Raw genomic sequence first — 12,461 nt, forward strand, 5'->3', positions numbered from 1 at the left:
ATTAAAATGTGACTTTCCTCTCTGCCATTAGAAGTACAGAAAGACACTTGCCTGCACAGATGTACAGATGAGAAGACATACAGAGGGAGGGAGGACAGTGTTACTGGGTCACGGAGCTACAGAGACTGAGTTCCACACTGAATTCCACAGGAGGGATAGGAAGCCTGGGGCGGAGCGCAAGCTGTGTGGCCTAACACTCACTGATCTGGGGCTCTGGGGAAAATTTCAACATCATTGACAATCTCACCTGTCTTTCATACACCCTCATATACTGCAGCTGGCTACTCTCGCCACTCTTGTACATAGATTTTAGTCTGAGCGTGTGTGTCTTGTATGTTTCTTACCTGTAGGACAGGGCTGGTGTGCGTGTTTGGGAACTTGGTGGGTCTGTTCAGCCACAGAATTAGGTCCCTGCGAGACAGACACTTACTGCTGGTCTGTAACCTCGCTCTCTCCCCCTCGCCGTCTGTGGTTGCCTCCTGACTTTCTTCAAGGCCAAACAGGCGTTGACAGTGGAGCCGATAAGCAGCTTTGAGGGACAGAAAAAGGGCTAACCATCTGTGAAAGAAAATAGCAGGAAGGAGGAAAAAAGCAGAGGAAAAATTTAATTAAACATTTTTGTTCAAGGAAATACTTTATTAATAATTTTGCTATTACCATAACTACTGTAAAAAAGTTGGCCTATACGGCCTCCTCTTGAGATGCTAAAAGACATTTAGATTCTGTGTTCTTGTTGAATGGCAGTCCAAACACTGACTGAAGAAGGGAACTTGAAGCCCACCTCACTAAGGTGCCTTGCAGCATGAGATTGGACATCTCAGCTGGTGACACGTCGATGAAGCGCAGGAAGGAGAAACAGCTTCCTTTGTCATCACCTGGAACAGTAAAAACAGAATAAAGAATGAAGAGAACAAGAAAAGACAATAAACAGTGTCAATAGGCAGGAATGAATGCAAACATCGAGGTAGTGAGGAAGTGGGATGGCTGTGTACCTCTGAAGCTTAACCCGTGCTCACCTTTTCTGTGAAAGAGAGACTGCTGGATGTGATTTGGTGAGAAAGGAGACAACAACACTTGAAGTAATCTGAGGAGGATGAAGAGACAGACAAGAGTTACACCGCTGAATGTGAGAAAAAGCAAGAGAGACAAAATAGAATTTGGGATGATACGCAGATCCCAGATCAACGCACAATATTCCTGAGTTTTAATAGCTTTTCTTAAAAAAAAAAAAAAAAAAAAAAGAGCTATTCTTGGGATAACTGCCTTTTGAGAGTCCCAAATGCCAAAACACAGTAATTTTAAATAAAAAACCTAACCGAATTAAAAACACTTTAGATAGACCTGTTTTCATTGGATTTGGGGCATGCTTGTCAAAGTGAGGTGTGTCTGTGAGTGTGTACATACATATAGATACTGTGCCTGTATGGAAGAACTTACTTGTTTTTGGCCTGGTTGTGTGCGTGGATGAGGCCATGGCGGTACAGGAATTTAGACATGACATAGGGCTTGAGGGACATGTGGAAGGGAGAGCGTGTCTCCTGGCGCTCAAACAAGTCAGGGTGGTTACACACCTACGCACAAGCATAACACAGGCAGTGTATTTTGAAGGAATAAAGAACCAGCACTACTGATGCTTATGTTTGTTTTAAGACTGCCAAGTGAAATTCCTTTTAAAATTCACTGTAGGAAAAAACGAGTTTTGATAATATGATACTTAAAATAATGCTAAAATCATTAGGACTAATAACAGTGATCAATCATCACGACTGATGGAGCTGACAAAACAATCAAAACCTTTACATCTAATCATTTTACGTTATTATATTTCTGCACTTAAAACCAGAAGGGTAACTTAACGCAGGCCACAGCTCATACCTTCCTGAACTGCATGACCAGGTTCATGAGGGAGGAGGTGGTGCTGTGGGACTGCTGTGCCGTGCCCATGGAGGACTGCAGCAGATCCTCAATAGAGATCTTGTTCCTCAGAGCCTGGTAGAGCAACCTCTGCCTGGACGTCAGCTGGCAGTAAGTCAGGATTTCAATCTGCCGAGGTAGAGCAGCACGAGTTACAACATTCAGATACACACAAACATGCCTGTAGAGGGCAAAAGTAGGAGCTACTGAAACTGAGCGACTACAGCACCATCATTACGACTATCTTGTTTCTCTTAGTTGAGTAAAAGAAAGCTTATTGAGGAGTTCCTATATGTGGAGTTGAATTTTAGATCACTAATTGTTTTACATTTTCATTGCTTAAAAACTGGATGATTAGAAAAATTTATTTTATTGGGTCAGTGACACTGTAAACTGTCTCTAGGGTTTTCTTGAATTTGCTTTCTTGAGTTCCGGGCTTTAAGAGTAATGACTAAATTACTCCGGTTGCCTGCATTTTACGGTCAAATTAAAAAGGAAGGCTGTGTAATATGACAACAGTGAATGGAAGTGTTTCTGAATTGGACCCGTGTAGTGTACAAGGATTGATTTACAAAGTAAATGCTGGCTGCATAATTTAACATGTGGCTTCAGTAAAGACATGATTCAGCATTACTGCCAAGTTATGCCTCCAGAACACACAGTCTTTTCACATGGGCTCAACAAAACATGAATTTATGGGTTCAGAATTCATGCCCAGCTTGACCCACATTCTTAATACACACACACACACATCAGAATCTTTTCTAGTTTAATGCTTTGATGAAAGCAGTGAAACTGAACAGCAACAAACCATAAAAACCCAACCATGAACCACGAGTGAACTTAGTAGCTTCAGCACGCTGACTAAACAGGAGAAAGCATGGGGGTGAACTCTACCATTCCTCTTGACTCCCACAGTTGTGTGACTGAGTACATGTGTGTGCCGCTTGTGACAGCAAGAGACCCCGAGTCCAACATCTGTCAAGAGGATCTGCCAGCGCAAGCATCACTCACAAGCTTATTACAACACTTTGTGTGTCAGTTAAGTGTACAGGAAGACAGATGGGAGAGGAAGGGTGCAGGTTTAAACAGGAGAGGAAAGAATAAGGGCTCCATGGTAGTGTGTAAAATAAAATAAAGAGTTGAATATTGTTTTTTTTAAATGTGCTCAGACTGACAGGCGAGATCTTATAATTTTCTCGTCATACACCCAAATCTTCCTAAATTCATTCTAGAGGACATCATGTGAAAAACCATTCCCCAAATATAATATTAGTAATATTACTTCAATGTAAAAAATAAATAAATAAATAATAATTCGCTCCCCAACCTTGTCTGAGAGCTCGTTTTCCACATCCTTCTTGATTCGGCGCAGCATGAAAGGCTTAAGTATCATGTGCAGTCTGGAAAGTTGGTCTGAAACACAAACATCAAACAATCATGTTTAGCTACAGAACATATCACATGCAAGAGTGAGCAGAAATAACAGTTCCATGTTGGCACACAAATGACTTTCAGCGTGTCGTCAGCTGGCAAACAGGAAAACACTAGAATAAGCAGCTACGGGAACTTTTTTTTTTATATATACTCACTCTCATCAATGGCAGACTTGTTTTCAGCATGGCTCTCAATGTCCTTGGAGAACCACTCGTTAAACTCGTCATGGGAATCGAACAATGTAGGCATGATGAAGTGCAGCAGGGCCCATAGCTGAGAAACAGTAAAAACATACAGTTGTCAACAGTTCTGTTTTGCTCGCACCAACACACACACACACACACACACACACACACACACACACACACACACACACACCTCAGCCATCGTGTTCTGGATGGGCGTCCCCGTTAGCAGCAGTCTGTTACGGCACTGGAACTGCAGCAGGATTTTCCACCGAACACTGAAAACACAGAGGGACATTGGTGAACGGCTGTTCATATTGTGCAACTATAACACGAGTTTGTAATGTTTATTTAACTGTCCAGTAATCACGCCAATTACTATAAAACAAAATGTAGACTAAAATCACTAGATTTTTGAATGAGGTTTTGATGGAGTCTGCCTTCTCAATAAATAAATAAATTTCTCAGCTCAAGATTCAAATATTTTGTGACTAGTTTTGTAGATTTGTGTCAAGCATCCAATAATAACATGACATAGCGCATACTCATGTAGTTTGAGAGATGAACAACTGGATTTTTTTCAGTTTGTCAGACTTTTTTGTTGATTTTCAAAATGTTTTTCCTCTGTTCTTCATGTTCTAGACATTTCGCACATCCAACCAATTTAAAAGAACTACTGGGTTCAGTTCATGTTAGCATTGTATAGAAATCAACTTGCAAATACTTGAAACGCACCGGTATATTATGGGGTTTTTTGTGTAGTTTAGAAACGCATTACAAAACATTACAAAAGTCTTCTAGATGGCGTGTTTATCTGCATGCATCTGTCGATCAATAAAACTATGAGAAACTTAATCTAGAAAAAAAAATCTATTCAGACTCCATTCCGTCATCTAAATTTTAAAAAAGTATCAACATAATTATCAAGTCTATCAGCACATTCTCACACACGGAAAGTCTGCAATGCATTTGGTAATGCTGTAATGCTGTAATGCTGATGTTAATATACCTCGTGCTGCTTTTCAGTGCCTGGGCCTCATCCAGAACCATGTACTGCCACTTGACCCTCTGAAAGTACTTGACGTCCTGGACCACAAGCTGGTAGCTTGTGATCACCACATGGAACGGTGCGTTTTGTGTGTAAAGGGTTTTCTATTCAAAACATAGACAAGCATGGGTAGAGATGGGGTTTTAGACTAGAAGAAAAAAACAGCATTGAATACAGCATTCATTAACCAAACATTATATGCATTTCATAGCATTGTACCTTCACAACTGTGTTCATAAACATCATCTTCGTCATCTCTTCCTTACCTGGCTCCAAAATTTCCGAATCACCTTGCGATCATGAGGATTCCCCCAGTATGGCAACACCTGACACATACAAACCAGTAAAGTTAAAACAAGGGGACACTGTCTTTGAATTACCTTAACTAACCTCACCTAACCTAACCTATATCCAAAGCGCATTGTAAACTAAAAACAGAGCTACGGGGATGTTCCCAGAGGAAAACATTCAGGCATAGCGTCATGTATGAATCACTGCTTCTGTCGCCGAGTTGTTGATGTAGGAATGCGATGTGAAAGGATTTACAAATTACATCACTCAACACACGCTGGTAGTCCATTGTTTTCAGTCAGTCTTGCTATGAGTGTTCGGGAAGCTTATCTTCAGATTGTGTAATAGGGTCTTTTCACAGCTCATTAGTAAAACAGACTGGAATTGATTTATTTTCAAACTTGCAGAGAAAATGGGCAGAGTTGAGTTATGCATAGTATAGTGTGTGTGTGTGTGCGCGCGCGGGGGTGTGTGCACGCAAGCATAGCCGACATATTGATGTGTTTGATGAATGTTTTTTTAATAGTCATGAATGTACCCAACATGTCATAAGCCGGTTAGGACATGGACAAAGGTTTGTTTTTAAGTGTAGCTACTCAACAATCAAAGTATTAACAGCCTTGAAGTCATGTGTTAACATGGGCAACGCTAGCAATGTCATAGTGCAATACTGCCCCCTAATGAATAGTTCCAGACATGCCTGCAGTTTTGATCCCTTCATGTTCGTTCTCAGATGTTTGACAGGGTATCTCACAAGCGCAATGCGGCACTGGGTTCATTAGAGGACTGAAAACGAATAAAAGGGAACAGTAGAAACAAGGACGCCAGGATTCCTGCAGGTGTTTCCGTCGGCATGCTCACTCAGCAGCGCTGCGGATTCTCACCTTAAATTTGGGCACAAAGCGGGAGAACTCCTGGTGCCAGTTGTTGAGTGTGGATGCGGGAGAGATGATCAGGAATGGGCCCCAGATGTTGTCTCTCTGTGCGGGGACAGAAAACAGAATACATTGTCATTTGCCGCCCACAGCAGGTGGCCTTAGCATGTGCAAGCACCCAATAACAGGAAGCCCTGGAGGAACAAGGCATGCATCTTCCTGTCATCGATAGTTCAACAGTGAAAAGTACACATTTCCCCTAAATTCCACCTTTTCTCCTTTTGGTGTTATGAGACCAAAACAATCTAAAGAGCTGGCAAATCAGCAATTCAAAACAATGAAATAAGTCATGAGTCATTCAATGAAAGGTACAGCCAGAAACAAGGGACTCTATAAAGGATGCAGGTGCACAAAGAAGCTGGATGTTAGATGTTTTCATGGGTCAGTAACAACAGCAAAGACAATTGAATATTCCATAAAGCTCTTTTGGAAGTGTGTGGTGAATAAAACCCGTTGGCCTGGTGCTCTCTCTCACCTCTGCTAGGTGTGCTAGCAGGGCGATACTCTGGACTGTCTTCCCCAGTCCCATCTCATCTGCCAGGATTCCATTGATTCCCTGCAGAGACACGAAAACAGAGGAGAAAATTAATCATTCAATGTGTATAAACACGCACATGATGACATGGAAGTGTGTTGACAGTATTGTGTTTTCAAACCATGTTAGTGAAGATAGTTCTTACAACTTCAAGTTACTCTAATGCCAAAATATTTGTATACCCTTGCAAAAACATTAGCATTGACCTCTTTTAGCCATTCAAACCTCTAGTTACAAGCAGATGAAAATGTTATATTTCAAACATAATGGCAACTGAAAGGACGGAGAGAAATATTAAGTGTGCAAATCCAGGCAGGTCTCTTAATATCAGAGACAGACATGGGTACCTGCTCATAGAGGTTGGCCAGCCAGTTCATGCCCTTGAGTTGGTAACCCTTGAGTTTGCCGTTGAATATGGTTGGCTGCGGAATGTCTTCACCTGCATGGATGGATGGGTTGGAAAGGCTGTAGCTCTCTCCAAACCCAGAGCCTGACGATGAGCCGCAAGCTGCGTGCAGCGACGCACTGCGACTGTCCTTAGCCTCCTCGTCAAACATCCGTGTCTACATGGAGACCATTGGAGATTAGCACAGAATAGACAGGTAGGTGTGTGTGTGTGTGTGTGTGTGTGTACACACACACACACACACACACACACACACACACACACACACACACATATATAAATATATGAGATGAGTACACATTTGAGGGTGTGCTTGCATCTACATACTCTCTCTTGATGAATCTGGTAGGCTTCTTTGGCATTCCTCAAGGCCTGGGACTTGTAATGTTCACTATCTGAATGTGTGCATAAAATCAAAGAATCCAATTCAATCCCACATTTAAGCACACTGCCAAAAAACACAGCAAAGTCTAAAAAAATTCTAAAAACAAAATATTAGCATGCGTTTTCTAATTAATCAAACAATGGCCCCTGAATGACCTGCTAGGTCAGCTAGTAGATCACTGCACAAATATCCCTTCTGCTCAACAGCACATTAAAACTGTGGGAGGGGAAATACGAAATATAATCTAAAGACAGAAAAGCAACTAAAGAAAAATAAATATGATGATTACTGGTCCATTTGGCACTTAATTTGATACTGACATATTTCGGGGTACTTGGTCAACAGTTCCCCAAAGGGACTTGGCAACCATCAATATTAAGTTTCACTTTCTAACTGACTCCAGTAACAGACTAAATTTGACTGAGCCCGTCATACCGTAATCCTCATGTCCCATGTTGACCATTACGCCTCCTCCAATGTCAATCTGTCTCTGCGCTGCAGTGTCTTCAAGCTTTCTCAGAATTTCATCCTGAGCTGTATCTCCTTCTGGACCCCCCATGCTGGCTTTCCCGCTCATGAAATGAGCATACAGCTCCGTCTGTGTGATGAGGAAATTCAGTTTCCGCTGCTGACGCTTGGCCTGCGAGAGAAAAAGCGGAGAAAAAACTTTTATATCACCGCTGTTGAATGTTCAGTGTAGTATTCTAAATCTTTACTATTTAAACGGTGTGTTTTTTCCATTTTCCCGCACCTCTAAAGACAACAATTTCCATTCCACCTACTTCTCTCATCTCTTCGTCCAGTTTACGTTGCTCCAGGGCCTCCTTCTCTGCCCTCTTCCTGTGCTCCTTCTCCACTTTGTCATATTTCTTCCAGTACAGCATCATCTCCTTGGTGAGGCGGCGAGCCCGAGGTAACGTCTCCTTGCAGTTCTTCTGGGCCTGGATGGCTGCACGCCGTACCTCTCTCATGCACTGATGAGCCAGCTGGGACAAATAAAACTGAGGTTAAATGTTGAACTTAATCTACAATTTACTCTTGTACAATCAGGAAATGAAGAATTGGTTTCACAAGTCAACCATCAACAGAATTATGCTGAACAAACCAAGAATATTTAACTAAATGACTTCACAGTCATTTTAACAACACAGTAATGTGCACACTTTACCTTTTTAGCATTGGTCAATACTAAGTTCTTAGCAGAGGTCTTCTGCTTGAAAGACTGCAAAATAAATATAAACAATGATAATCAGGACACATGCCATTACTGAACATTTAAACAAAAACAGGAAAATCTTCAGCATGAATTCTTTACCATCCTTTTGATCAATGTCATGCATACTAACTTTGGTGATCTCCTTTTTAGCGATGGTGAGCCAGACCTTACGTCTGCGTGCATTCAGCTGCTCAATGGTGAGATGTTTCTTCTTCACCACGGGCAACGGAGCATCATGGGAAAACTTTGCGAAGATCTTGGTGACATAAGGACGCCCATCATCCAGAAACTCTCCCTCTCCCCGTTTCTTCTTTTTCTTCACCTTTTTCAGCTTGGCTAAAAAAAATTAAATACACAAACGTGCAAATGATTAAATTGAAATCTTGACAACTATTCCAGGAATTATTCAGTTCTTTTAGCCTTGTGGCACAGACAGTCAGAACCCTGTCAGATTCCAGAGATATTTTTGTTTTTACCCTTGAATTTCTTCTCATCTTTGATTTTCTTCTTCTTTGGGCCCAGTAGGTGGCGCTGTTGCTCATAGAAGGGGTCATGAGTTGAGAGGAGTCCAGTGCTGTAGTACTGATATTGGTGAAGCTGCAGGAGAAATATACACAAAAGGAAAAAATACAATGACTTTATAGTACAAAAACATGTCAGAGGTATTTTAATTATTACAAGGCACTGTTGTATGTGTGTGAGTGTGTGTACCTCCCGGTCAGAGTGGAACTTGCTCTGATGCTGCCTGGTGAAGCGATGCAGCCTCAGCATGTCATGCAGCTCCTCCCGAGACAAACTAAAGTCAGAGTCATCTGAGTCTGTGTCAGAGTCTGTGGTGTCGTCACTCAACAGGATATTCTGCAGGAGACCGACGAGGGGTATGGTTATAGGAAGGTGTTAGCATGTATATAATATAGATATATAGTGCGAAAGAAAGGAGGTAGACATAGAGGTTGGGGTTGCAACTAATTATTTTTATCTATTGATCTGTTAGTTATTTGTCATAGTTAATTTCATCTATTAATCAACTGGATGCTTAAAGCTGTAGTACAATGGATAATGTGTCTATAAAATACCTTAAGCCATTTCCTGTTCTTCTTCAGCTTGGAGAAATTGTAGAAGCCAGTTTTATCCGCCTTTTGGTCTGTGGAGTTTGCGGGGAGAAGAAAAAAAGAATCACATGACATAAATGGTATCTTCCATGAGCCGTTTAATGACTCCAGCGAGGGTGTGCATGTGTAGTAATATGTGAATAATACAAATATTAGTGTTTCTGTATTTATCTTACCTTTACCTTGCAGCAGAACTCCGTTGATGGGCTTTCCCTCTGTAAATCCATCCCCTTCTTCACATGGCTCACTCTTCACTGTCAATGCTGTATGCTGAGTGGAGGGGTCCAGGGAAAGCCCTGAACCCAATGCACCATCGCTGTCATCACTATTATCGCTGAAACATGAGAAATATGTTGCTGTAAGCCCAACATTTGTCCACAATTCCAACATTGCATTTACACTCTCTACATCCTAGCATGAGCCATCTTTAAACTGCAGCACCTATAAAAATTGATCCAGTCATGTACTCAGGAACAAATCTCCAGAGTCTAAAAGCAAAAAGCCTTTACCTCGTTATGTCTCCATTGAAGATGGTGGCGGTCTGGCGTAAGAAACTGTCCAACCTCAGGGATTTTTCCAAGCGCTGCAGGTAGAGAGGTTTGGCCAGACCAGAGTTCCCTGATGCCCCAACCTCCAGCCGGCCACCCTGCCCTGACGCCATGCAGCACAGACACTTCTGCCCAGTAGGGCAGAAACTTTTACTGAAGAGAGAGAAGTCGAGAGGACATAGAAAGAATAGCATTAGCAGATGGCTCAAGGTCAGAATAAGCAGCACAGGACTCTGCTAACTTGTAATGGCTTAAGACAAGTTCACAAGCAGAGTGGCTGAGTTCAGCCTTCATTAAGCCAATCCAGATTTTCCCAGCAAGTCTGGGATGTGGGAGATGCTCCTTCAAGCCTCGTTCCACACCTCTCAATCGCTGCCTACATCTCAAATTTTGTCATGGTAAGAAAATGGTTATTTAGACAAAATATCAGACTACTCTCCTCCAAAGGCTGGGAATGCATTACACTACCAGCACATAATTTGTTGAACAGACTACAGTATGAATAGTGGACCTACCTTCTCACTAAGGGATGCCATTGTTCTTGATTGTAAGATTAATGATCAGGCTAAGGTGAAAACCCCTACAAAAGATGAAACCCACAGTCACACACTGATATCCACAAGAACAAAAAGGTTGTACGTGGAGCTAGAGATGTTTCACATGTTCTGTTCTGTTTATAGTGAGTATGTTTTATTGCAGGAGTGCTCATGATTTTCAAATAATTAACTTTTCCATAAAAACTTAATTTTGTTAATAAAAGTAAAAAAAGGCAGCTCCTGCAACACTAGTCTGCATTTAAATTGTAACGTTATGTATTATAAAACACGAAATTTGCTATCATGTTTATAATGTAAATAATTATGGAAAATGTACTGGCTAGATCATCTTCAAGAAGATTTGTTTTCCCCTTGTTTGTATAAAACCTAAGGCCATTTTACTGCTTTCATATCAGGTCAGGCCAGATAAATAGTAACACTTCACCCATTATATTATAAATGTGACTCAGCCAAGTATTACAAAATTGTTTATCATTTCATTTTTGAGTAACGTAACGCAAGTGATTTCTTTATGTTTATACAGTCCCTGGTTTTGAAAGTGACGATTTTATAATAAACTTCAGTTGTCCTCTGTAATTAACTAACTAACGTTACTCATTAAATATTCACTTGACTTAGCCAAGTTCACTGCCCCGCGCGAGGGAGGATGACAATAACTAAAGACAAGCAAGAGTTTGGGCTTCTTTTTAAAATGGAGAAAAACTGATTGCTATGTTGACCTAAATAATTTTTATCTGCTTTAGCTGTCGCGTAGTTTTGTTATGATTAGCTAGCTAGCAAACCCAAGCTAGCGTTAGTCAGGGTTTGCTAGCTAACCTTGGATGTTGCACAGGGTTGTTAGCTTGCCAGCTAACGACCGTTAGCTGCCTTGCTGTGTAAGCACAAGCAGCATTGCCTCCGATCAATGATAGTAATGGGTCAAGGTGCTGGTTTAACATTTCACACACACACACTGACAGCTACGAGTGTAAGTAAACTAAACAATTACAAAAATTAGCACGTTGTTCTTCCTAAACAGCTGGCCTTTGTTACAGAGTGACTGCCTCCGTGCTAATTAGCTTTTCTTAGCTGTAACTGAGCTTATCAAATACGAATGCGTTTTGACACACACGTCCTCTCACACCATTAATATGAAGTATTCAAATTGGTTCTGTCTCTTTAAGGCCACCACCTCCCTTCCTAAACAATGTATTAAGATATGATATTGGTTTACTAGCAATTCTTGAACAGGCTAGTCGCGGTGCGGCGACAGCAAGGCCCTCCGCCCGCGCCTCTCGTACCCTTGTTGCGGACATGAGAGGGAACTCGGGTGCCTGGTGAACGAATGATCCCCATGTTTTAATTCTTTCTCCCTCCCGGCCATCTTCCCCCATTGCTCCTTCGCCATAACAACCACCATGGAGTCTCTCACCTCGGCCCCGTGTCCCCTTTTCGTCTCTCTCTTCGCTGCTGCCGACTCTCGGTTCTCTGACTCCAAAATGGCGGTTTGAGGCGCCGACCGAGTCTGTGAGCTTTGAGTCGGCAGCAACAGCAGAGAGGCGGCCACTTTCTGTTACTGAGAGAGCAGAGACACGACGCCATGGCGAGGGTACAGCAAGGAGCAGGCGTTTTAATCAATCATAGATAGAGGGATGCTCGCCCGTCGATGTCTCCGAGGACGTGACTGTGAGAAGAAATTCCAGCGATGTCCCTCGCTAATAAGATGAAGTTCATGTCCACCGTGTATGCAATTTTGGGCCGTATATGTACAACTAATACAAATATCTCGATGAATTTCCGATGTCGATTAATAGCGTCTGCTCACTGCGAAGATTGCCGAGCTACGTCTTACGTCATCAAAAGGGAACTCCGTTTTAGGTATGGTGAGGCAGTTGGATATCCACAATAAAATG

At 41.9% G+C, this 12,461-nt stretch overlaps 1 protein-coding gene across 5 annotated transcripts in view; it reads right to left on the reverse strand.

Annotated features, from left to right (window-relative positions):
- ino80 (INO80 complex ATPase subunit) overlaps positions 1-12,254 on the reverse strand; it is a 37,737-nt gene extending 25,483 nt beyond the window's left edge. Inside the window, exons 1-25 of one of the 5 annotated variants that reach the window (XM_038727770.1) lie at positions 11,981-12,254; positions 10,528-10,592; positions 9,974-10,165; positions 9,647-9,798; positions 9,429-9,496; positions 9,064-9,210; positions 8,829-8,949; positions 8,483-8,688; positions 8,305-8,358; positions 7,919-8,122; positions 7,572-7,776; positions 7,079-7,146; positions 6,693-6,908; positions 6,286-6,366; positions 5,760-5,855; positions 4,851-4,910; positions 4,546-4,688; positions 3,730-3,814; positions 3,507-3,624; positions 3,245-3,330; positions 1,876-2,043; positions 1,438-1,571; positions 1,017-1,084; positions 782-875; positions 345-558 (exon numbers count right to left, since the gene is read on the reverse strand). In XM_038727770.1, coding sequence (XP_038583698.1) covers positions 345-558; positions 782-875; positions 1,017-1,084; positions 1,438-1,571; positions 1,876-2,043; positions 3,245-3,330; positions 3,507-3,624; positions 3,730-3,814; positions 4,546-4,688; positions 4,851-4,910; positions 5,760-5,855; positions 6,286-6,366; positions 6,693-6,908; positions 7,079-7,146; positions 7,572-7,776; positions 7,919-8,122; positions 8,305-8,358; positions 8,483-8,688; positions 8,829-8,949; positions 9,064-9,210; positions 9,429-9,496; positions 9,647-9,798; positions 9,974-10,125 — 2,940 coding nt within the window. In that variant the 5' untranslated portion in view covers positions 10,126-10,165; positions 10,528-10,592; positions 11,981-12,254. Of the gene's footprint in view, positions 1-344; positions 559-781; positions 876-1,016; positions 1,085-1,437; positions 1,572-1,875; positions 2,044-3,244; positions 3,331-3,506; positions 3,625-3,729; positions 3,815-4,545; positions 4,689-4,850; positions 4,911-5,759; positions 5,856-6,285; positions 6,367-6,692; positions 6,909-7,078; positions 7,147-7,571; positions 7,777-7,918; positions 8,123-8,304; positions 8,359-8,482; positions 8,689-8,828; positions 8,950-9,063; positions 9,211-9,428; positions 9,497-9,640; positions 9,799-9,973; positions 10,166-10,527; positions 10,593-11,849; positions 11,925-11,980 lie in introns of those variants that run through there. The other 4 variants (XM_038727768.1, XM_038727771.1, XM_038727769.1 and 1 more) reach the window with 4 other exon arrangements.
- Between the last annotated feature and the right edge of the window lie 207 nt (positions 12,255-12,461).

The sequence above is a fragment of the Micropterus salmoides genome, unplaced genomic scaffold (genome assembly GCF_014851395.1).
Source record: "Micropterus salmoides isolate LMB-PRFRI ecotype aquatic unplaced genomic scaffold, ASM1485139v1 Ms_hic_scaffold_18, whole genome shotgun sequence".
NCBI lineage: Eukaryota > Metazoa > Chordata > Actinopteri > Centrarchiformes > Centrarchidae > Micropterus > Micropterus salmoides.